General features: G+C 34.9%; 1 protein-coding gene across 9 annotated transcripts in view; it reads left to right on the top strand.

The window, feature by feature from the left end:
• GULP1 (GULP PTB domain containing engulfment adaptor 1) overlaps positions 1-25,208 on the top strand; it is a 333,659-nt gene extending 308,451 nt beyond the window's left edge. For 7 of the 9 annotated variants that reach the window (XM_061433196.1, XM_061433200.1, XM_061433210.1 and 4 more), the window contains 4 exons: positions 8,421-8,645; positions 10,926-11,064; positions 17,406-17,500; positions 24,919-25,208. In XM_061433196.1, the coding sequence (XP_061289180.1) occupies positions 8,421-8,645; positions 10,926-11,064; positions 17,406-17,500; positions 24,919-24,990 (531 nt within the window). In that variant the 3' untranslated portion in view covers positions 24,991-25,208. The remainder of the gene's footprint in view (positions 1-8,420; positions 8,646-10,925; positions 11,065-17,405; positions 17,501-24,918) is intronic. The other 2 variants (XM_061433248.1, XM_061433257.1) reach the window with 1 other exon arrangement.
• The last annotated feature ends 1,240 nt before the right edge of the window (positions 25,209-26,448 follow it).

Raw genomic sequence — 26,448 nt, 5'->3', positions numbered from 1 at the left:
GGGGATGTCCCCAACTAAGGAGACATCCTCTGTTGTCTCCTTCTCCTGCCTTTAATTTTGCCCAGCATCAAGATCTTTTCTAATGAGTCAGGTCTTCACATCAGGTGGTCAATAATTGAAGCTTCAGCTTTAGCATCAGTCTTTCCAATGAATATTCAGAGTTGATTTCCTCAAGAATTGACTGGTTTGATCTCCTAGGAGTCCAAGGGACTCTCAAGAGTCTTCTCCAACACCACAGTTCAAAAGCATCAATTCTTCAGTGCTCAGCTTCTTTATAGTCCAACTCTCACATCCATGACTATTGGAGAAACCATAGCTTTGACTAGACAGACCTTTGTAAGCAAAGTAGTGTCTCTGCTTTTTTAATGTGCTATCTAAGTTTGTCATAGCCTTTCTTCCAAGGAGCAAATGTCTTTTAATTTCCTGGCTGCACTCACTGTCCACTGCTCCAGTGATTTTGGAGCCCAAGAAAATAAAGGCTGTCACAGTTTCCATTGTTTCCCCATTTATTTGGCATGAAGTGATGGGACTGGATGCCATGTCTTAGCCTTCTGAATGTTGAGTTTTAAGAGAGCTTTTTCACTCTCCTTTTTCACTTTCATGAAGAGGCTCTTTAGTTCCTCATTATTCTATATCAAATCATAGATTAAAAATGTGAGGCCTTGTTGAGTAGAATGTTCCACATGGAGAATCTTTGTACTCTAAGGAGTCACTGTGTAGATGAGAACATTTCCTTCTCCAGGAATCTTACTGATCGAGAGATCAAACTCATATCTCCTGCATTTGCAGGAGGATTCTTTACCACTGAGTCACCTAGGAAGCCCCATGATACAGTAATTGATTTAAAAGTGCTCTTTTTCTGTCATTATTTGGACTATTGTTTATTGTAGTTAATATACCCAGTATAAAATTTAGTGTTGAGATTTTAGTTCTAGCTTCTCTGGTGGCTCAGATAGTCAAGAATCTGCCAGCAATACAGGAGACCTAGACTCAATCCCTGGGTGGGGAAGGTCCCCTAGAGAAGGAAATGACTACCTACTCCAGTATTCTTTGGAGAATTCCAAGGACAGAGGAGCCTGGTGGGCTACAGTCCATAGGGCTGCAAAGAGTCAGATATGACTGAAACTAACACTTTCACTTTCACATAGTTCTAGCTAAGGAAACCAAAATAAGAGACTTTTTTGTGCTCAGTATTATTGTATTATATAATAATATATAATGATTAAATAATTATTATATTAAAGCACATTTCTAACCACAAAACTGTATACCATTATATATCCCAAACTCTTTCACTTGAAACCAATTCCTCATACTAAATGAAAGCCTACTCCTATTTTTCATCTTTTCTTATGTAAATTGGCATGTTGTCTTTAAACTTGTCCTTAACAACCAGAATGCTTATAAGTCTCCTAAACACCACTTGGATGATTCAATTTTGGGTTCCTTTGCTGGCAAATGGAATATCCTTTGATAGTGCCCATATTACATACCTCTGTATCATATTGAAATTGTGGAAATCTTTTCATTGGTTTTAGAAACTGGGTCTTTATTTTATACAGTAATTTAGATACACTGAGAAATTTCCGTTGCTTGACTGTGCTGTTTGCTGTGTTCTGGTGGTTTGGCAATAGATTAGAGGTTGGGTTTTCCACCATTTGGTACTAATTAACTAGGGACAATCTGATTTCCATTTGTTACATTCACATGGCAGTGCTGCCTGTATTTATATCAGAAAAAAAAAAAAAAAAGGTTTATTCTGCCCTCTTAGCCTTGTGAGCACTCCAGAAGATCGTTCCATTATAAGATGTGGACATAGCAAGTTAAATCAAATTGTTCATGATTCTTGTGTTTACATGCTTACATTTTACTTTTCTGGCTATAGAAGATTTTAACCAAATCAGATCATTGCCAGGAAGTTAAATGAATAAAATTGCAGTCCTAAGAAATACTGGACTTTCTCTTGCTGAGTAAAATAAATGTCTCCCTTTCAATTAAACCAACTGTTACTGGATAAAAGTCTACCTTTGCGTAATCAACTGTGTGGCCTCTGATTAGACTTGATAGGGCAAATTATACCCTAAACTGTATATTTCGTTGTGGGTAAATAAAACTGCCTATTTATCTTCCTCTGGGGTTGTCTCAACTGCTATTGAAGATGGGTAAGGGCAGATTGTGAAAACTTTCAATTACACAACAAACCAAATGTGAATCTTTAAACAAAAGCATAAAGTTTAAACATGAACATTGATTCAAGAACATTTGAATTAACCAGTTCACAACTTCACTTTCACAACTGTCACTTTTACAAGTGATGGTTGTAAAGAACTAAACCCTGTCTAATGTGAAGAAAAATATATTTCATTCCTGTTCTTACAATGAGTACCTAATCAAGTCATTTGATCTCTTCTTGTTCCGGATACCTGGAAGAGCTAGGCATCTATATTGAAAATATGAATCCAAAGAATTTATTTTTTAAATATAATTCTAAGTAGAATTTTAAATTCTACTATTTTAATGATTGTGATAAATCATGTTTTAATCTTGAAATTATTTTTTTATGTTTTAAAAGAGTCTCTCGAGATTTATACTGCCAAAATAACTAGCAGCATAAAATAAAATTTCAGTATCATTCTAATATTTCTAATCTTTAATGCATTTTTTGTTATTGTTTAAATGTATTCAATATTAACTGATAGGATTCAAACCCTTTTATGATGTCTCATCATTGTCATTCTTAGGCAGATATCACAGTTGAAATATTCATCATGGCCTAATATACCAAGTCTTTACTCACTGAAAGAAAGAGCTTTAAAACTATAATAGCTATAAATCTTAATTATGGACACTCATTATTAATATGTCTGAATAACCTAACAACTCCTGCATAATTAACATATAATTGTTGAGCATAGATTTCCTCATTTCCCTTAGTATAGTAATTCAGATCCCATGAAACTTCCTAAAGACCAAAGCACTTATAATTGTGAGCATAAAAGGATTAAACGGTAGTGCCATCAACTTCTGTAGCAAAGTTCCAAAATTTTGGTTTCTAGCCATCTATCAAAATATTGACACAACACCCAGCCTAAAAAAATATCAAGCCATTTTTATCTGAGCTGTGTATTTCATTTCTTAAAAAAAAAAAATTCTCAAGCACTTAAAAATGGAATATTAAAGAATGACTAGTTCCTGAACCCTTAACTTCAGAGATACTACTCAAAATATTTATCCAGTGCCCCAAATGCCACTGTATGCCATTTAGGGGCTGTAGTCACATACTCTTATTCTTATTTACCAGGCCTAATAGATTGGGGCAGAATCAGACACTAGTGAAATATGTCTGTGTATTTAAACATGCTGGGTTTAGATTTCATTCTTAAAAGGAATCAGATGGAATATCTAATTCTCTAAGTTGAATTGTTTGTAAGTTAAGAATCACAAACACAAATGTCAGCAGAGCCCAGGCTGTGGCATAAATGTGTGTCCTAGTCAAGGGGTTAGAGTGAGGAGTTGGAGGGCAGACACCAACTTAAAAGGCACAGCTATTTCTCAATACCAGTGAATTATTTTTACATAAATTTTTGGGCCCACTTTCTGGATTTTCTAACTTCTAAACAGACTCTCTAGATTTTTAAGGTACAATCTTAAAATTAACCTGTAAACAACTGAATCAATGTTTTAAAGACCTGTATGACCCAAACAAAAAAATCCTAGGGGACCAAATGTAGATTACTGATGACCAAAGGAAACTGGCATTCCCAGGCAATGCTAGTGGTAAAGAACCCACCTGCAAATGCAGGAGGCATAACAGACATGGGTTCAGTCCCTCTGTTGGGAAGATCCCCTGGAGGAAGGCATGGCTACCCACTCCAGTATTCTTGCCTGGAGAGTCCCATGGACAGAGGAGCCTGGCAGACTATGGTCCATAAGGTTGCAAAGAGTCAGACACGACTGAAGCGACTCAGCACACAGGTATATGCAAAAAGAAACTAGTAAGAATTAGTTAGTGTTAGAATTTTTAAACTTTGAACACTAAAGCTATTGATAGATAGCCCTGCTTTACCATTGAAAGTAAAAATAGTTCTTAATTGGGGTACTGACATATTCTATTATTTTCATATGATATACATTCTTCATTTATATTATCTAAATGAAGTATATTTATACTTTCTCAGATGAAGTAGAATGTAAGTATTAACACTATGATAAAACACTAGAGCACTTTTAAGTTAGGTTTTTCTGGGCTTCAGTTTGCTTTGAGGAACCTGGTAATATGTTTTGGTCAATACAAATCATAATATAGAGTACTCCCATTTATAAGCCAAATGACCCCAGGGATAACTTCCAGTTAATATCTTTTTATGTTCTACTCAATTTGGATGTCCTTGTCAAGTTACAGTTTAAGTTAAAACAGTTGCTGGAGTATAAATTAGAGAAAAATATTAATTGACAGTTTATTATATACCAAGTAATCTGTTATACAGAATATTTAGAAAGACAAATGTTTGTCCACCAGGAGCTTACAGTTGTTACCTATAATTACATAAAGGTTGCCATCAACTACAGAATTTTACAGCAAATTATATAGACCATAAAATAGATCTTAAAATTATACACATACATGCATATATGTACACATATCTATAGATAGATAGGTGTCTATGAAGATCAATAGGGAGAGCAGTCATCGTGTAACTGTATATGCACATTAATATGCTTCCCAGGTGGATCAGGGGTACAGAATCCACCTGCCAATGCTGGAGACGCAAGTTCAATCCCTGAGTCAGGAAGAGCCCCTGGAGGAGGAAATGGCAATCCACTCCAGTGTTCTTGCCTGGAAAATCCCATGGACAGAGGAGCCTGGGGGGCTACAGTCCATGGGGTCACAAGAGTCAGAGGCGACTTAGCGACTGAGCATGCATGCATGTGCGTATTAATAGTGATAAGTTATATAATTTGGACCATCATAGACTTATTTCCACACTGAATGCTTTCCTCAGCTTAAATTTCTCGCTTTACACTGCCTTGTTTCCCCCTCTGCTTCCTGAAACGTGTGAAGTGACTTCAACTTTAAAGATGCTTTCAAGCTTGTTGTTTCTTCTAACTATAATTTTAGTTACCACCTTTCACCGTGAAGTTTGTCAAAAGCCAGATTTGTGTTGTCTACCACCAAGTCCTATTAGTGTTGAAAAATATCTGCAGTGTGATTTGTAGCCTAGAAGCCTGGCTCCAGGCCAAATCCTCCAGACCCTACAAAGTTACAAAGTCTTTCTGTGGCAAGTCTCATGGGGGAAAGCTGCGGGCACCACTGCAGATTTAGTGCATTGCGTGCAGAGGAGTTGCAGGCCAAGACTTGGCCCCTGCCCCACCCAGGCAGCCACACTGTTACAGGTAGCTGCATTTCAGCCCAGGTGCCTCCATTTACAGGCCTACTTATTGGAGGCCCTTGGCCTAGGCCTCTCTTAATGGTCTCATCCAGACCATCTTTGGGGGGCCCTTGAAAACACATTTTGACACTTCAGTTCAGTTCAGTCTCTCAGTCGTGTCCAACTCATTATGACCCCATGATCTGCAGCACGCCAGGCTTCTCTGTCGATCAGCAACTCCTGGAGCTTGCTCAAACTCATGCCCATCGAGTCAGTGATCCCATCCAACCATCTCATGCTCTGTCGTCTCCTTCTTCTCCAATAGGAGCTTCAGCTTCAGCATCAGTCCTCCCAATGAATATTCAAGATTTATTTCCTTTAGGACTGGCCGGTTTGATCTCCTAGGAGTCCAAGAAACTCTCAAGAGTCTACAACACCACAGTTCAAAAGCATTGATTCTTCAGCACTCAGCTTTCTTTATGATCTGACTCTTACATCCACACATGGCTACTGGAAAAACAATAGCTTTGACTCTATAGACCTTTGTCCACAAAGTAATGTCTCTGCTTTTTAATATGCTGTCTAGATTGGCCATAGATTTTCTTGCAAGGAGCAAGCATCTTTCAATTTCATGGCTACAGTCACCATCTGCATTGATTTTGGAGCCCAAGAAAATAAAGTCTGTCACTGTTTCCTCATCTGTTTGCATTAAGTGATGGGACTGGATGCTATTATCTTAGTTTTCTGAATGTTGAGTTTTAAGCCAGCTTTTTAAACTCTCCTCTTTCACTTTCATCAAGAGGCTTTTGAGTTCCTCTTCACTTTCTGCCGTAAGTGTGGTGTCATTTGCATATCTCAGGTTATGGATATTTCCCCCTGGCAATCTTGATTCCAGCTTGTGCTTCATTCAGCCTGGCATTTCACATGATGTACTCTGCATATAAGTTAAATAAGCAGGGTGACAATATACAGCTTTGATCTACTCCTTTCCCAATTTGGAACCAGTCCGTTGTTCCATGTCCAGTTCTAACTGTTGCTTCTTGACATACATACAGGTTTCTCAGGAGATAGATATGGTGGTCTGGTATTCTCATCGCTTTAAGAATTTTCCGCAGTTTGTTCTGATCCACACAGAGGATTTAGTGTAGTCAGTGAAGCAGAAGTAGATGTTTTTCTGGAACTCTCTTGCTTTTCCTATGATCCAGCTCCAGCCTGAACATCTGGAAGTTCTCAGTTCATGTACTATTGAAGTCTAGCTTGGAGAATTCTGAGCATTACTTTGCTAGCATGTGAGATGAGTCCAATTGTGCACTAGTTTGAACATTCTTTGGCATTTCCTTTCTTTGGGATTGGAATGAAAACTAACCTTTTCCAATCCTGTGACCACTGCTGAGTTTTCCAAATTTTCTCACATATTGAGTGCAGCACTCTAACCGCATCATCTTTTAGTATTTGAAATGGCTCAGGTTTCATCATCTTGCCCTAGCTTTGTTCGCAATGATGCTTCCTAAAGTCCACTTCACTTGGCACTCCAGGATGTCTGGCTCTAGATGAGTTATCACACTATCATGGTTATCGGGTTCATTAAGATCTTTTTTGTACAGTTCTTCTATGTATTCTTGCCACCTCTTCTTAATATCTTCTGTTTCTGTTAGGTCCATACCATTTCTGTCCTTTATTGTGTCCATCTTTGCATGAAATGATCCCTTGGTATCACGCCACTAGAGAAATACTAGTGGTATTTCTCCAGTAAAGCTCAGTTTTAAGTATCTTCTACTCTTAGTTCTTTTCCTTGATCTTCCCTCTGTTCCCCTATTCTCTCCCCCAAAACCAAACCAAACCAGTAGGAACCTTTTGTTCAGGGCTCCCTGGCAAGACAGAGAGAATGCCCTGCTTCTGTAATGATGCTTCTGACCTTTGCCCAGTGCCATTCATTGAGGAATGGGACCTTAATGAAGCCAGCACTTTCTTTTTGGCCTCTTGCTTACACTATTACAGTAAGTGAATAAAGGCTCAATTATTATGTACTTTCATTTGTGTGGTTGTTTTAACTGACCATTCTGACATCTGGCTGTTCAACTCTGTCCAGCTCAGTATTTGACAATAGCTTTCCATGATGTAATGAAAATAGCTTCCAAAAGTCATCCAAAGACTGACCCCATACAGTATACTATAATAGTTGTTTATTATTATGTATCTCTCTGATTTATTTGAAGTCATTCAACAATGCCTCTGTTCATCCCCCCAAAATTTTACCACTTGGAACTCACTACCTATAGAAAGGGCATGATGATTGGAGTCAGATTGTTTTGAATTTTGGCTTTGCTTCTTACCTTGCTGCTCCTGCTGCTGCTAAGTCGCTTCAGTCATGTCCGACTCTGTGCGACCCCATAGACGGCAGCCCACCAGGCTCCCCCGTCCCTGGGATTCTCCAGGCAAGAACACTGGAGTGGGTTGCCATTTCCTTCTCCAATGCATGAAACTGAAAAGTGAAAGGGAAGTCTAAAATCACAAAGAATCCATGGGCCTTGACCCCCCTATCTTTAATATGATAATGATATAATACTACTAATACTAAGACTTTAAAAGAATGATTGGAGGATTAAATCTAAGAGGTGTGCTGTACCCCTTTTTGAAAATTCTACAGACTTTACTTTTTACTAGACTTTACTCCCACTGACATTTTTCCTTGTTGCTGTTTTTTCCTTCTCCCATCTCATCACAAAGAAGCTCTCTCAGAAATAAATCTTCAGGCATTTGTCATTTCCCTCTCTACCTTCTTTCTCTTAAGTTATATTGAATGCAGTATTTTATTTAAATATATAAAAATGTAATATTTCAGTAAAAAAGCATCCAATTAAAGAACACAGAATCTGAAGGTCCTGCCATAGGAAAAAATCTACTCAAACTAGTTGTTTTAATCTTAGAAAAGTTGTTTTGAAATTACTTATCATTTTCACAATACTCTTTCATGAATAAATTTTCATATATTCTTTTTCCTCCATGTCTTATTTCTTTTCCTTAGTATATTTCTCTGTCATTCCTTTACAGCTGCTGCACAAAATGTCTGATCATGAGCAACACGGGTTTCAGAGATGCTCGCCCTCTTTCTGGCATAGTACTGATGATTCATCTCCCTGTCTAAATATTTCTTCCATTACTGTCACTCCTGTCAACTCTCCTGATTCCAGACTATCATTGGGACTGTTAATACCACCACCTTCTAAACGGGGCCTTCCCAAGCCAGACAGTGACAACAGCATCCCAAGACCGCATGTAATTTGCTAAATAGAAAATTATTTTTATTATCCCATATATTATTTTGAATTCTGCCAATATATGCCATTTACATAGTATTGAAAAAATCAAGTATGTCTTGAGTTGATGATGTGATCTGGGGCCTTTATGTGCCATTTTTGCATACTTGGTCATCTGACATCAGAGAGTTTCTAGTAGAGAAATTGAAAGTGAAAGTTACTCAGTCCTGTCCAACTCTTTGCAACCCCATGGAATTCTTCAGGCCAGAATATTGGAGTGGATAGCCTTTCCCTTCAACCCACTCCAGTGTTCTTGCCTGGAAAATCCCAGGGATGGGGGAGCCTGGTGGGCTACCGTCTATGGGGTTGCAGAGTCGGACACGACTGAAGTGACTTAGCAGCAGCAGCCTTTCCCTTCTCCAGGGGATCTTCCCCGCGTAGGGGATGGAACCCAGGTCTTCTGCATTGCAGGCAGATTCTTTACCAGCTGAGCCAGAAAGGAAGCCCTTCTAGTAGAGAGTGGTGGTCCAAATCCACAAAAAGATGAAGTAGGACAAGTACTTTCAAGGGTTCATCAGAAAAGAATCTAAAAACAGTGGATATATGTATATGTATAAATGATTCACTTTGCTGTACACCTGAAGTTAGCACCATATTGTAGATCATCTATACGCCAGTACAAATTTTAAAAAGAAAACAAAAGATTCATCAAATATGGTAATTGGGAAGTTAGGCCATTGGTGATACTGGCAAAGCTGTTTAAGTACAGCTCAGCAAAAAGAGCAATCTAGAGACTTCTCTGCCAGTCCAGTGGTTAAGACTCCATGTTCAAGGGGCTTGGGTTCCATCCTTGTTTGGGGAACTAAGGTCCACATGCCATGGAGTGGGATCAAAAAAAAAAAAAAAAGAACAGTCTAGAATGATCTTAATTGAGGATTGGATGAAGTAAACAGGCAAGAAATGTAATACCTCCTTCAAAGAGCTCAGCTTCAATAGAGAAGAGAAAGAGAAATGAGGGTCTAGAGGAGTAAAGAAGCGCTGAGTAAAGAGCTTTTTGGTTGGTTTGTTTTGACAAAGTCAAGATTCGAGTATCTTTAAATCCTGACAAAGAGGAGAGAGATGGATGCCAGGGGGAATGGAGAGAGAGGCTGATTAGGAAAACATTGCTGAGTAGGAGGAAGGTTCCTCCAAGTCTTTGTATAGTGTTTGTGACTGATAAACCATAAAGGGAAAGTAAGTTGCTAAAGAAAGGAAGATGTCAGCTATTTTATTATCCTGCATGAAAAAAATGTAATAACAGTCATGTAAACTGAATAGCAAATCAGTTACTCTTTACACACAATCAGGCTTATTTTTCATTACCTACATCACCTATAAATAAAAAAAAAATGTATTCTGAAAACACAAATTTTAATGTGTACCACTCTAAGCAGTTCCAAGCAATGTTCATGTTCTTATAAGAAAAGTTAATTTCTCCTCACTATTTCTCTCCAAAATGAAAATTCTCTTTGGTTTATAGATGATATACATATATATAATTTCTTCCCTGTATGACAATTACATATTATGTAATTTTATATGTAAATTACATATTATGTAAAGTGATGATTGTTTCATTCTGACATTACGTCCAAGTCCAGATTGGCCCAGATAACTTAACCATTTTGGTGGTATACTTAGTGACTATAATTTATTTTACAAAGTACCTATTTATTGTAGAAAACTTGATGAAAACTTATTCTAAGAATAAATGTCACTATAATGAATATAATAGTTGGCAGTCACTAGAGTTATAAATACAATTTAAAATAGACTCCTTGAAAATTTTTTTTAAATCTTTATCAATTGCTTTTGAATGGTTATGTTTAAGATGCATCACGTAAGTTCAGTTATTTCTGTCTAAATCTTATAATCTTATGCAAAATACATTACTGATATCAAGGTTTTAAAGAAATTGTTTGTAACATGTTTTCACTTCTTGGATATAAATGGCAATTATTTCTAGATATATAAAAAATCCAATATAAAAGATACAGCTGTCTATAATAGTGTTGTCACCATTTTTGCCATCATCTTTGATAACATTTTTGTAGAGATTTTCTTGCCAATGAGCATTTGGCATATGTGGTTCATTCGTATGAAATTGCCTACTTAACCATTTTTGATCTACAGAGTGGCAAGTTCATATGACTCAACCACATGTGTTGGGTTGACATGTCTTTTATATGTATGTGAAATATTTTTCATTATAATGTGTCTATATGGACTACTACCCTAATGCGTGTTATCTTCATTGCAGGCAGGCAGTGTGACACCTAAGTCACCCTCTACTGACATCTTTGATATGATTCCATTTTCTCCGGTATCACACCAGTCTTCAATACCTACTCACAATGGCATGCAGCCGCCTCCAGTACCTAGTCGATCTAACGAGATTAGTAAGCTTTCTAAACAAATCAATATTTTTTGCTACATTTGTGTACATTTTAAATGTTTAATTAGCTCTTTATGTGAAATCATATATCTTAACAAGCTCACTAGAAATTTTAATAACCAAAAATTTTTGTTTATATATATGTAACAAGTTCAGTGAATTATATATTTTACTTTATAATTCAGAGTATACTACTAAAGACATCACTATTTGCATTTAAAACTATTTCATGAAAAATGGTATTTTGGTATAAGATTAATTCCATCATAATACAAGGTACTTAATTATGTTTTTATTGTGTTTGGGGTTATATTTTTAATATGTTTTCAATGATTACAAACAACCCTGGTGGTAATTAGTTATCTTTGACATATATAGAGAGATCAGTTTAAGTTTTTATCATAGGGCATGTGGGTAGTCTTAAAGAAACATGTGAATCTATGAATTTCATATATATAAATCTATGAATTTCATGATTTCTTTATAACTAACTCTATGTAAGTGTTCTCTATTTGATATTTAAAAAGCTATAATAAGTACATTGCTTTTCTGATTTACTTTCTATATATCTTTCTATATGTAAGTCTTTTTCTGTTGAATTAGAAAGCATCTAGCAGATGCTAATCATCAATGTCTTGACTATATTTTGATCTGTGCCCTCTCACAGAAAGCTAAAGAATGGTTTCCAATGGTCTTGATCAGTCAGCAAATCCAAAGGGTCACTGAAGAAAAGAGTTTTACGTATTATGCTTTATTGCTTCCTCTCTGGTTCACACTTAAGACATTTTCAATGTAGCTCTGAAGTTTTAAAGCTGTGAAGTATTTCAGAGCCTATAGTCTATTTCCCCTGTGGAACTTAACAAACTGCATTGCACATTTTAGGCCTTCAGTAAATTTCTGAGGGCTAATTTGTAAATGCAAAGTAATAATATTAGGTCAATGTACAAAAATATTTCAATACTTAAGTTGAAATATAGCATATTTAAATTCCTCTGAATATATTTTTTGTTGACGCAAAATATTTTTTCAGGGAAATAATCCATAATATACATGTCATGGTAGACAATCTTTCCAAAATGAGATATTTCTTGTCCTCATGAGTGTCCCACATCTCTTTGTTTGTGAAAATGTTGAGAGGGGTGAAACTGTTAGTTGCTCAGTCATGTCCAACTCTTTGCGACCCCATGGACTGTAGCCTGCCATGCTCCTCTGTCCATGGAATTCTCCAGGCAGGAATACTGGAGTGGGTAGCCAGTCCCTTCTCCAGGGGATCTTCCCAACCTGTGGACTAAACCCTGGTCTCCTGCATTGCAGGCAGATCGCTTCTTTTACCACTGTTTTTTACGTCCTCTGATTTTCTCACTCTTTTACTCATTCATTTATTTCATTCAATATTTATTTGTTTATCATACACAGTAGATTTTGAAATATAAGTTAGCTGTGTATCTACAATGGACAACTTAAAACCAAATAGAATATAAATTGAGAAGCGTGAATAGATTTTAAGACACTTAGAAGGAATGGTAATTGAGAGTTATCCATCAGGATGATGAGTGAGAGTTCAAAATCAATTACAATTCAGGATTTTAGACCAAATGTTGTTAATGAGAAAAATTGAGGTAGAGAGGGAGAAAGTGAAGGAGTTCTCTTTTAGACATTTGTGAGTTTGAAACATCTTTGGAAAATCTAGGTAGAGATAGGTAAATTATTTTAAGGAATTTATTAATGAGAAATTGACATCACATCCTGCTATATTTTTTAATGTCTACCTATGCTGATGTCTGAGTTTAGTAAATACAATAATATATCAATAGATAGACTAGATAGATAATAAATGATAGATATGGAGTTTTGATTACTACTGTATCATTTCTATCTACCAACTATCTATCAATTGTCTTTTTGTCTATCTATACTAACAATTTAAGGACAGATTGTTCAACTCAATTTTAATTGTAAAATTGTCTAAAACTCTAATCCAATGGGATTTTAGTATTAGGACTTTTTCTTTAAATGAAATCTTAAATATATTCATTCATTTACTTTTCTTTATGTTCTAAATATATAAAAGCAGAAACCTACAAGACCCTTTAGTTTTTTTCCTTACTGCCTGAGAACCCTAGTAGTTCTCCAGAGCAAATTTTTGATCTCTGAATACATATGAGGTTTTAATTTGTTTCATATCATATTTCCTAATTGGTTATAAGTTATAGGAGGGAAGGCACTTGACTGGAAAGTCCGTTCCTCACTGCTTTAATCCACTGCCTAGCAAAATGTATGGCACATACTGCGTCCAATAAATGTTTAGTTGATGAAGGAAAGAATGACCAAATGAAATATCACCTGTTTTTGTCCTTTTGCTCTTACATTAGATTAAATACTTTTCATGTTATTAATTACATACTAAATCTTTTTAAATTGAAAATTAGACTTACATGACTTTTTATGGGTTTTAGATCCATCTGAGTTGGCCAAAATATGCCAAAGAGCTCTGTTTATTAATTTGCATGATATTAATATATTTGATATTTAAATTAGTAGTTTCTTAACTTGGGGGTTTATGGACCCCAAAGAATATGATAAATTTAATGTTAAACCTCTTTCACCTAAAAGCACAACATGCTCACTCATACAAAATTTCATTGTACTTTAGAAATGTTAAAAGAATCCCTTAAGCCCATCTGAAATCTCTGACGGTTTTGAGTCCCAACTTTAGAAGACCTGTGTAATGAGAATCTCTGTCTCTCCTGACAGACCTTTCTCTTTACTAATTCATTTCTTCACCATGTGTAAAGCATCGCTTAATTTGTATCCTGTTAATGTGTATCCAAGATACTCTTCCAAAGAAAACTTTCTCCAAGTTCTGATTTATTGCCTATAATAAACATCAGACTGAGGAAAATAAATAGCAACAATAATAATAACACCCATCTGTTATACCTAAGGTAAAAGTAAATCCCCATTCATTTAGAACTGCCCTGGCTTATACCTTTCATCCTGATGAAATTATTGGTAACATTCCTTTCATTCTTAAAAGCGACTTTATTTGGATGTAAATTGTATATCCTTATTTATGTAGTACTTACCAGCACCAGAAACTTCTAAGCATTTTACTTTTCTTAACTTATTTAATACATGAATCTGAAAAAAAAATTTGCAATAAGGTATATAACAATCTTTCATAATGGGAGTCATGGAATGGTTGAGAATATGTTATTCATAGAACTCAAGTAGATAAATATTACTTCTTACAAAGCATTTAATTTAGAAAAGATGGTTTCCTGAAAAGTGAAGTGGTTTCCCATTCCCTTCTCCAGTAGACCATGTTTTGTAAAAACTCTCTACAATGACCAAAAGAGAAAGGAAAGATATATCCATCTGAATGCAGGGTTCCAAAGAATAGCAGGGAGAGATAAGAAAGCCTTCCTCAGTGATCAGTGCAAAGAAATAGAGGAAAACAATAGAATGGGAAAGACTTTATGAAAATTAGAGATACCAAGGGAACATTTCATGCAAAGATGGGCTTAATAAAGGACAGGAATGGTATGGACCTAACAGAAGCAGAAGATATTAAGATGAAGTGGCAAGAATACACAAAAGAACTGTACAAAAAAGATATCAGTGACCCAGCTAACCATGATGGCATGATCACTCACCTAGAGCCAGACATCCTGGAGTGTGAAGTCAAGTGAGCCTTAGGAAGCATCACTACCAACAAAGCTAGTGGAGGTGATGGGATTCCAGCTGAGCTATTTCAAATCCTAAAAGATGATGCTGTGCAAGTGTTGCACTCAACATGCCAGCAAATTTGGAAAACTCAGCAGTGGCCACAGAACTGGAAAAGGTCAGTTTTCATTCCAATCCCAAAGAAGGGCAAATGCCAAAAAATATTCAAACTAGCACACAATAGCACTCATCTCACACGCTAGTAAAGTAATGCTTAAAATTCTCCAAGGAAGGCTCAATTAATATGTGAACTGTGAACTTCCAGATGCTCAAGCTGGATTTAGAAAAGGCAGAGGGAAAAAAAAAAAAAAGAAAAGGCAGAGGAACCAGAGATAAAATTGCCAATATCCATTGGATCATAGAAAAAGTGAGAAAATTCCAGAAATACATCTACTTCTGCTTTACTGACTATTCTAAAGCCTTTGACTGTGTGGATCACAAGAAAATGTGGAAAATTCTTAAATAAATGGGATTAACAGACCACCTTACCTGCCTCCTGAGAAATCTATATGCAGGTCAAGAAGACATGGAACAGTGGACTGGTTCCAAATTGGAAAAGGAGTGTGTCAAGGCTGTATATTGTCACCTTGCTTAAAGTTTATTCATGAGAAATGCTGGAATGGATAAGGCACAAATTGAAATCAAGATTGCTAGGAGAAATATCCATAACCTCAGATATGCAGGTGACACCACCCTTATGGCAGAAAGTGAAGAGGAATGAAAGAGCCTGTTGGTGAAAGTGAAAGAAGAGGGTTTTAAAAGCTGGGTTAAAACTCAACATTCAAAAAACGAAGATCATGGCATATGGCAAATAGATGGGCAAACAATTGCAACAGTGACAAACTTTATTTTCTTGGGTTCCAAAATCAATGCAAATGGTGACTGTAGCCATGAAATTAAAAGATGCTTGCTCCTTGGAAGAAAAGCTATGAGAAACCTAGATGGCATATTAAAAAGCAGAGACATTATTTTACCAACAAAGGTCCATCTAGTCAAGGCTATGGTTTTTCCAGTAGTCATGTATGGATGTGACAGTTGGACCATAAAGAAAGCTGAGTGCCAAAGAATTGATGCTTTTGAACTGTGGTGTTGGAGAAGACTCTTGAGAGTCCCTTGGACTGCAAGGAGATCAAACCAGTCAATCCTGAAGGAAATCAGTCCTGAATATTCATTGGAAGGACTGATGCTGAAGCTGAAGCTCCAATACTTTTGGACACCTGATACGAAGAAGTGATTCTTTAGAAAAAACCCTGATGCTGGGAAGGATTGAAGGCAGGAAGAGAAGGGGAGGACAGAGGATGAGATGGTTGGATAGTGTCACTGACTTGATGGACCTGAGTTTGAGCAAGCTCCAGGAGTTGGTGATGGACAGGGAAGCCTGGCATACTGCAGTCAATGGGGTCACAAAGAGTCAGACACAACTGGACAACTGAACTGAAAAGTGAAAATCTTGCTACATTATAAATTTTATTGCCTATAGACAGTTTAATTTTTTGTCATTTAAGACTGGCTTTGAATGTATTCAGAGGAAAGAAATTTCTTTAAAAACTTTGGCATATAATAAGCCATAGAATATATAAAACTCCCTGTCTATATGTTTTGAAGTATGCATTGCAATGTATACTTTAAAATATATGTACAGGGATCTTTCTGATATTCTATTACTCTTGTGGATTTTTTTTTTTTTTTTTTTGGCCATGTGGCATGTGGGATCTTAGTTACTCTACCAGGAGTTGAGCCCATTCCCCCTTCATTGGAAGCACGGAGTCTTAACCACTGGGCAGCCAGAAAGTCCCCATTACTGCAATTTTTTTAAAAAAAATTTGTGTGGGGAATAGGAGACATTTTTAGAGAAATAGTCTCATTGTGGTTACCTAGGAAGGTGATGTGATTTCATGCTACACAAGGTATTGTTCCTTAATTTTTTTTTTTTTTTTTTCCTGGCTAAAGGGTGACATTAAAGTGCATGAACTATGAGTTAAGCTACTTACTAATCTACCAGGTCCTACATATTGTGTCACTATTGTGTTTCAGGGTCATCAATAAATGGAATAGGGAAGTTTCAGTGAATAATACATCAATTTCAGTACATTTAAATTGCTTCAAAAGGAATAAAAATGTAAAAGAAAATAAATTGCTTCGGTAAAATATAGGCATTGAAATATACTAATTATCAAACATTTAGTGATTTTGCTATTTCTTACTTAAAGGCTTAAAAACCTCTCTGAATAATAGTCCTTTGCCACCAGATAGTTTTTAAATCATCATAAAAATGGATTTTTGCTTCCTTTTGGTCTTTACTGTGGATAGAGGCTCATTTGGTTATGCAGGTTTTTCTTGATTTAATCTTGCTTCGAAACTTAGGACTTCCCTGGTGGCTCAGCTGGTAAAGAATCTGCCTGCAGTGGGGGAGACCTGGCTTTGATCCCTGTTGTGGGAAAATCCCATGGAGGAGGGCTATGCAACCCACTCCAGTATTCTTGCCTGGAGAACTCCATGGGCAGAGGAGCCTGGCGGGCTGCAGTCCATGTGGTCACAAAGAGTTGGACATGACTGAACTTAACTTACTTCAACTCACTCCTTATCATTTCATTCACTATATTATTTTCTTCCTTTTAGAGCGGGACCTGTTTGGAGCAGAACCTTTTGACCCATTTAACTGTGGAGCAGGGGACTTCCCGCCAGACATTCAATCAAAATTAGATGAGATGCAGGTGATTATTTTAACAGATTGGCCCATAATCTTTTTTTCTTTTTTCTGTGGTTCCTAGAAAATGTTATATACTATAGTTACCCTTCCCTTGAACTATTATCAACTTACTTAAAATAATTGCTTTAAAATAACAATATACATTTCACTCTAAAAATACTCAGATGCTAAAGATAAGGTTTTGTTGTGTTTTTTTCTTAATGGTGCAATTTACAGGGTCAATAAGGTGGTGCATCTTTTTGATACAAAATTGCATGAATTCTTCATGAGTTCATTATTCAAAATCCAAAAATTAAAAGGTCATTGCATTAGATTTATAAGATTTGATCTCAGTCTTTTAAAACAATTATGAATTTCAAAATTGTGAATGGGTGAATGAAGGAAAAGCTTTGTAAGAGTGAAATCATTCTTTTAAAGGAATCATTGTAAAAGAGGTCAACTGTATGGTTATGGATGGAAACTAAACTTTGGGGCACACTGTAGTATATACAGAAGTTGCAATGTAATGTTGCACACATAAAATTTATATAATGTTATAAACCATGTACCACAATTAACTAAAAAAGATAGCTAACTAAGCTGATAGCTAAAACCAAGAATTCCAAAGAAGTGGGGGTGGGGATGTAGAAAAAGAAGGAAGCATTGTGGGCTCTTCTGGGCTCTTACTGAAGCAGCGGACACCAAATGACCACTTGTTGAGGAATGTAGTCCAGCTGCATTTTCATTTCTTTCTTTCCCTTGTATTTTTCAATTCTGAGTTGTTCTGAAAGTTTGAAGATATTTTGTGTAGTGGGCCATGATTAATAATTAGCATTATAAGTACTATAATAAGGTCTTCTCTTTATATTTCCTTATATATCTTGATGAAGTTTTTATGTCCTATTTTTCACCAAAAAGACAATATATATGTGGTAGATTGCAGTCAGAGATCAGCTCATTATATCAATCAGCTTATATGAAGCTGACTGAAAAGATGTGATAAAGAGAAGATGTGATAAATTTACTTATTCGGCCTGGACAATATACTCACTCTTCTATGCTTTGTTTCCTGGAAAAAAAATTAAGGGGTGGATTATGATCTTCTAACACTGATAAAAACACTACTTCTTAGAAAGATCATAAAAATCCTTTCACTGATTTTGGACTGAAGGTATGAAGCAGTTTTTTAAGTATTATGTGATCTTCCTTATTATTCCAGATGTAATTATTCCAGATGTAATAATACCTCTCTATCTTAAAAGTTGGATTGTTTAACATATCTTGAGATTTTTTAAGAATATGTTAAAATAAAAATTTCTCAAGTTGAATGATTTATAATTCCCTTTTGCATAAAAAATTATTTTAAATCCTTAATACTGACTTAAACTTTTATTATAACATTTCATAAATACTTACAAAAAGTTGAAAAGCATTTTATCCTTCTAGATCTTATATAACTGTTAATTCAAAACATCAATTAAAAGCAAAATTATAACACCTAATACAATTCTAATTACAAACTTTAATATAATAGCATGGATTATTTTACTTGGCTGAAGCTAAAACCATCAATATCAAACTTCTGTTGATATCAGCATGTATCTTATTTGATGACACAGTTTTTGCACATCTTTTCTATAGTTCAAATACTAAGAGACTTCATGCAAATAGTACATGATTATTTAGTGATAATGCTTTATTTATTTCATATGTAAATAATTTACCTTTTCATTAATTTTATCAATTACGCTTATTCTACCTCGGTGCTAATGTTCTTGTAGGAACAGACAAAAACATGGACAGTGATATGGTAGTATTTGTTCTCAAAGGTTATAAAAACCACAAATAATTACTACTATTTTTTTTAGATTTTCACACAACAAACGTTTTCTATAGATATTTGAAGATAAGCCTATATCTCCAGATTTTTGTAGAAACTTAGTTTGAGAAACAACGTATTGGAATGATTTAACATGTGTTAGATAAATAATGTTACACTGTGGTATTTTTGCTTTTGTTTTTGTTATTTCCTAATGTCTTTTTCATTCTTTTCTGCTTTCATGGTTGGTAGCGCCAGAGATGGTTGGTATATCATTTTCATATTTTAAACAAGTTATGGCTTCTTGAAGTTAAACCTTAATATTTGCATGCTTTATTTAATAAATACTCAAATAGCAGTTCACATGGATATGTCTGATTATTATTTAAAGAGGTTTATACTCATATTTTGAAGTTTTTTTCAATGAATAAGTCACTATGGCATTGTCCATCTCATTGTTTGTCTGTTTCTTTTAATCCATGATTTATTTGCAAGTTTAACTAAAGTAATATCATATTTTATCTAAAATCTATGACAGCTTTCATTATTAATCTTGTTAGCCTGATTAACTGAATGCACACATTTAGTTACTATTTTTATCTTTACATATAATGTAAAAACAATACAGTATAGGTGCTAATGGTAAACAATCCTCCTGCAATGCCAAGAGACATAATGGGCTTCAGGTTCAATCCCTGGGTCAGGAAGGTTCCCCAGAGAAGGGCCTGGCAACCACTGCGGTATTCTCACCTGCAGAATCCCATGGACAGAGGAGCCTCGCGGTCTACAGTCCATAGCGTTGCAAAGAGTCAGCACAACTGAAGCAACTTAGCATGCATGCATATAAATTATATTGAGTTAAGCTTACTGAAATTTTGGATTTTACTGTTTTATTTACAGAGGAAATCGAAAAAACATCTCATGAATGCAAGAATTTAAGCAGAACTATTAAGCCATATTTTTTATAAATTGTTAGAAAATTAGATATTTCTTTAAAATCAATTATGTGGGTATCTGATTTGACATAATTTACATTTCTCATTACCTGTCACTGGCAGGCAAATTAGTGTAATAGTATTGATATTCCAGAAGTGTACCTTATTCATTATAATAATTTAACATGTTAAAAAAGAACCATGGTAAGTCAATGAAAGATGAATGAATTTTGCATTAAATGATGCTAATTCAAGTGGTTAATAATTCGCAAGATCAGTGTATAGCTGAAATATACAACACATATTCAGATAAATTTTGGAAGCCTTGCATAGTTTAAAATATTTGAAATACAATTACATACTTACCAGACTTTTGAATTATAAAGAAATCTTTATAAGGAAAAGATGTACATGCAGTCTCTTGTAGAAAACCTTCTATACTTCTTTTAATTTTGTTTTAAAAAGTATAACCATATTGTGTATATATAATTAAAATAAGTAGACAAATGATAGGGAAACTAAATAATCAACAGATGAAAAGGCAGTTGCTCACAAAGGACCACAAATGGCTAGTACTTGTAGACACGTTAAATCTAATCAAAGAAAACATGCAAATCAACTACTATAAACGCTACTTTAGTTCAGCAAATTAAGCATTTTATTTTTTACTAATATGAGTACAAATCAAAGTGTGATGAAACAGGCACTCTAAATCATTGCAGGGTCAAGATCAGTGCATAGCATTGCTCGAGCAGGAATTTGTTGCTAATACGTGTATTTCTATGTGGTATCAAAAACTTTAATGCAATCTATCCTGAAGAGAAAATAACTATGAATATGGAAACTCTCTATGTATAGAAACATCCAGTCAACCGTATTTAAAATTATAAAATTCAGGAAACATCATATTAAAATTAATAAAACATCATAAAATCATCAAATTAGTTTTACACGGACTCAAAGAAATTTGTTCTGCTAAGATTAAAAAAATAGAATACAGAAATTTATATATAATGTATGTAATACATCAAATAAATGTTATATATAATATATAGTATATTATTAAATTATTTTTTAAATTTATAGTTAGAGAAAAGGGAGATTCAAAGGACATACTTCAACATGTTAATTGTTACATATGAGTGTTTTTTTTTTCTTGATATACTTTTCTATTTCAAAGTAAGAAAATACAATTGGGGAAAACATTTTATATAACATATATTATTAATAATATATTAATAATAAAATCATTATTTTGTGTGATATTAATTATAGTCTCCATTCCATCCCTACATAAATAAGCTTTATTTTCATTCAGAGGTTTAAAATTCAAGAGGATATGGAACTTTAGAAGGACTGAGCATTTGTTAAATCATGACTTACTAAAGGAGACCTAGAGAGGAAGGGTCAGAAAATGTGTGGGAAATTTTATTTTAGGAGGAAAGAAAACCATGCAGCCATGTGACAATGTGTCTGTCAAAAGAGATAATTAAGTTAATGTAAAAGGAATCCAAAAGGATCCTTATAAAAACTTGGAGATATTCTTATAATTAATATACAAATATTTTTTGCTGCTGTTGAAATAATGATCAACTCCTATCTTACTTTGATTACTATTCTGCTTTTCCTATAGTAATAGCACACTGATAAATTATATTTTCAGGGTAATTAAAGAGATAGTGGTTTAATTTCAGAATGAACTGATAACATTTTAAAAACAATGATATCAAATCTTTGCAAAGATAATACATACCCACAGTACTTGTCTATCTATCTAATAATATTCCAGAAGATGATATAGTACATAGATCCTCAGATATCCAAATACAATATTTTAAAAAGAAGTTTATTTACAGTATTTTCAGTTTAAAGTATTGACTTTTCTAACCATTTGGCAGCTGTTTAAAAAATATGCATACAGTTGGCAAAATATTTCTGCTTGTGACAAAATAGGCTTTTAAATATATGGTAAGTACTCTGACTTTTACTTAACTAAATAGAATTTGTATTTCAAATAATGAGAAGTAGTTTTGAAAAACCATTAAAGTGATGGTATTGCCATGTGGACTTTTTGCGGTAGACATAATGAAGAGCATTCTCAAAACACTAATAGCGAAAAAGGTGCAGCTTGCATTTTGTAATGATTCTTTTCCTCTATATGATACTGTTTGCATTGAACTTATAATTAAAGTACATTAGACACCAATTCTATTTGAAGGTAACTCAAATTTCTCAAATTCATTTGAGGAAATGCAAATGAATATGCATTTGGCTGTCATCTAATTAAATGAAAGACAAAGCACGACAGAGGGCAGAAGCCCTCTCTTTGAAAGAGATTTTCTTTTCCTCAGGAACAGACTGCTGTCTACATTTCATGGGCAAAGATGAGTATGGGAGAGATAGTAAGGCCAGAGATGGTCCATCATTCAATTACTTTGTGCAGAAAAGAAGAGAGCTTTGAGAAGAGAAGGACAAAATCCTTTGCCACTGAATTTTTACTAAAACTCTTTGAAAAAAAATTTTCACGGCAATTGGGTCCTTGCTATTAATAAATTAAAGGCAGTTTAACTTCCAGAAGCATTTAAAACATGCTATGAAAAACTGTTAGCCTCTCAGTTATGTCCAACTCTTTGCAACCCCATGGACTGTAGACCACCAGACTCCTCTGTCCATTGGATTTCCCAGACAAGAATACTGGAATGGGTTGCTGTTTCCTTCTCCAGGGGATCTTCCTCACCCAGGGATCAAACCCTAGTCTCCCACATTGCAGCCACCAGGGAAGATGCTAAAACATGCTGGGGTGAGTGGGATTCAAATAATTTGCAAATGCAAGCAACTGCAGAACTAGTTGTTGAGCGCTCAATCATGTCTGACTCTTTTGAGATTCCATGGACTGTACCCTGCCAGACTCCTCTGTCCATGGTATTTCCCAGGCAAGAATACTGGAGTGGGTTGCCATTTCCTTCTCCAGGTGTTACCAAGTCCAAGCTTGCTCTCCTGCCGTACAATAGGCCAATGAATCCAAGAGACAGGTGTTGAGGCAAGGAAGAGACTTTAATCGGGGAGCTGGCAGACCGAGAACATGGAAGGCTCTGCCTCAAAATAACCATCTTCTTGGGGTCTGGATGCCAGGTTCTTTTATAGATCAGAGAAAAAGAATCAATGAGGAATTAAAATCAAAAGGCAGAATAGAAAGAGAGATGCAGTGGGAAGTAAAGTGAAAGGGTCTTCAGTCTTGCAAAGCATCTCCAGGGGAATGCCCAGCCTTCAGAAGGGGTATGTTAATCTCTTCTATTCACAGGTGGGCAGGACAAGTGTCTCTCCATGAGCTAAACAAAGGCACTTTAGTTTACCATCAAGCAGAGGGGCAGGGTCCGCCAGGCAAGCCATTTAGTATGATTATAATAATGAAAGCAAGTCAAAGAAACAGTTTCCAACATGGTGTCAGAACTGGCTTCTTCCCTGAAACACAGGAAATATTCCCAATGCAGAGATTGAAGCAGCATCTCCTGCATTGGCAGGTAGATTCTCTACCACTGAGTCACCAGGGAAGCTGCAGAGGAAGCTCTTTCCATGGCAAAGTGGTCTGCAGTCCATTGCCACCATAGGATCCCCTACATAGGATACAGCATTGCAATTCCTAAATGCAATGCAGTTTATTTTACCAGGCTCTGGGCAGTGAAAGGTGAACACCTTTCACTTAAAGAAAGGTGAAAACTATTAAAGAAAGAAAGAAAGATGAAAACTATTAAACTGTCATCAACTTGAGATCTAGCTATTGTGCTTATACTTAAATGAACACTGACCTTTAAAGTCAAGGAATCTTTTTAAACTATAGTAGAATGACATAAAGTAGACTTTACTGAAAAGAAACATTTAAGTCTTAAAATTAATTCCATTAGTTCTGTTTTCTTCTGTCTCTTATGGATGCTCAGTTCAGTTCAGTTGCTCAGTCGTGTCAGACTCTTTGTGACCCCATGGACTGCAGCAAGCCAGGCTTCTGTGTCCATCACCAACTCCCGGGGCCTACTCAAACTCATGTCCATAGAGTCAGTGATGCCATCCAGCCATCTCATCCTCTGTCATCCCCTTCTCCTCCCACCTTCAATCTTACCCAGCATCAGGGTCTTTGCCAAGGAGTCAGTTCGCATCAGGTGGTCAAAGTATTGGAGTTTCAGCTTCAACGTCAGTCCTTACAATGAATATTCAAAAGGATTGATTTCCTTTAGGATGGACTGGTTGGATCTCCTTGCAGTCCAAGAGACTCTCAAGAGTCTTCTCCAACACCACAGGTCAAAAGTATCAATTCTTCAGCACTCAGCTTTCTTTATAGTCCAGCTCTCACATCATAGATGACCACTGGAAAAACCATAGCTTTGACTAGACAGACCTTTGTTGGCAGAGTAATGTCTCTGCTTTTTAATATGCTGTCTAGGTTGGTCATGTCTTTTTAATATGCTATCTAGCTAGCTTATGGATGCTAACCTCATGTATATTTTTAAAACATTTAAAATGTTAATGGATATTAAAGCACTTGATACAAATTTGACAAGTCAACATTTGACATATAATTATTTCTTTTTTGATCAAAGCATGAAGATTTCAACTTTTGTTCATAGTCTTTTTCATTTACAGATTTTTTTTTCCTATGAGCATTTCCTATTTTAATGATTTTACTTTGTTTTACAGGAGGGGTTCAAAATGGGACTAACTCTTGAAGGCACAGTATTTTGTCTCGACCCTTTAGACAGCAGGTGCTGATGTAAAGAACAAGAGGTCCAGAATCTGTTAAAATTGTTTTGTATACATATATATATATATATATATATCAGTCATTATTACTTATGTCAGGTATTATAAATGTGCCAATATATTTTTGAGTCTCTTAACTTTTTGAGAATTATTTCAGTAAAATTTCCTGATGCATTCACTGTTGATCTGTAACATTTTGCTGTAAATTAAATCATACTTTTATGTTCCTTTCAGTTTGTTTGTAGAAGAATTTGTAATTGAAAGACAGATTATCCAAATATCTGCCTTTGTCTGAGTTCTAAATAATTAGCTTCTTCAAATTTATGTTCATTCTCTAGGCTGCTAGTTTATTATTAATTTCCCAAAAGCTATACATAAACGATACCTTTCAGAATCCTAAGAGATATACCAATGCCAAACTAAATATGTTCTATATTCAAACCAATAAACATGTTACCATTAATTAGACAGATATCATTTTATGTATGAAATGTTGTTCATATTATTGGGAAAATGTAAACTTTGAATATAACACCACCATATCATTTTTAACAGGTAAAATAACAGAAATATAAATCCCAATAATTAAACTAAATGTGTTTAGAGTTGTTATTACTAAGTTCAAGGTAATAATGTTAGCTATTATTATCAGCTATACTCTAAATATTTTATTTCATACATAAAGATTGTGGAAAAATGAAAGCTTGCTATTCACAAAGGACTTAAAATTTAGTTTCTATCAAGATAAGTTACATTACTAAACATCTAAATGTCATTTGATCTGATGTTTTCTCAAAATGATTTTGAATATATACTGTCTATAGTCGCAGCATCTATTACCCGTATTTACTTTACAAAATAAATTTTTTCTCACTGAATAAGACTATTCTTCTTATATTTCTCCCTTGATTAAAATATCTTCTCATCAAGGTTTATTTTGTGATAGCCCATTAATTCTGATAATTTAAAAATTCTGTAACATTTTATTTATGAATTATCAATATTATTTAGCAAATTTAATGTTTTTTCTATTAAAGTCAGGATCTCATTTTTTAAATGAATGGAATTACTGTTCAGTTTAGTCTTTTACCTGAACAATAACATTTTCTTGCACCTGACTCTTGTGCTGGTGAACTTCAGCTTTTTTAAAAAAAAATCGTTTCCTACATCTTCACCTGTTGTGTAACAGACTCTAATTTATACAGAGTGCAGCAAAAATTTACGGTCAGATATATAATTTGGTTCATCTCATTATAAGAAAAGTAAATTAAATTAATGAAAATGTGAGCTTAGATAGAAGGTAGATCTCAAAAATTTTTCTTTTCTTTTAGTCATGGGAATTATCTTCATGTGCTAAAGGTACATTTTCACTAGGAACAGAAATCAAATATGCTTATGCAATATTATATTTGTATGTATCTTCATAATATTCTATGGTCTATATAAGCCTTCCTGTTTGTTTTCTGT

This window comes from Bos javanicus, chromosome 2 (genome assembly GCF_032452875.1).
Source record: "Bos javanicus breed banteng chromosome 2, ARS-OSU_banteng_1.0, whole genome shotgun sequence".
NCBI lineage: Eukaryota > Metazoa > Chordata > Mammalia > Artiodactyla > Bovidae > Bos > Bos javanicus.
The sequence above is the reverse complement of the archived record's forward strand: the minus strand, read 5'-3'. Positions and strand labels throughout refer to the sequence as shown.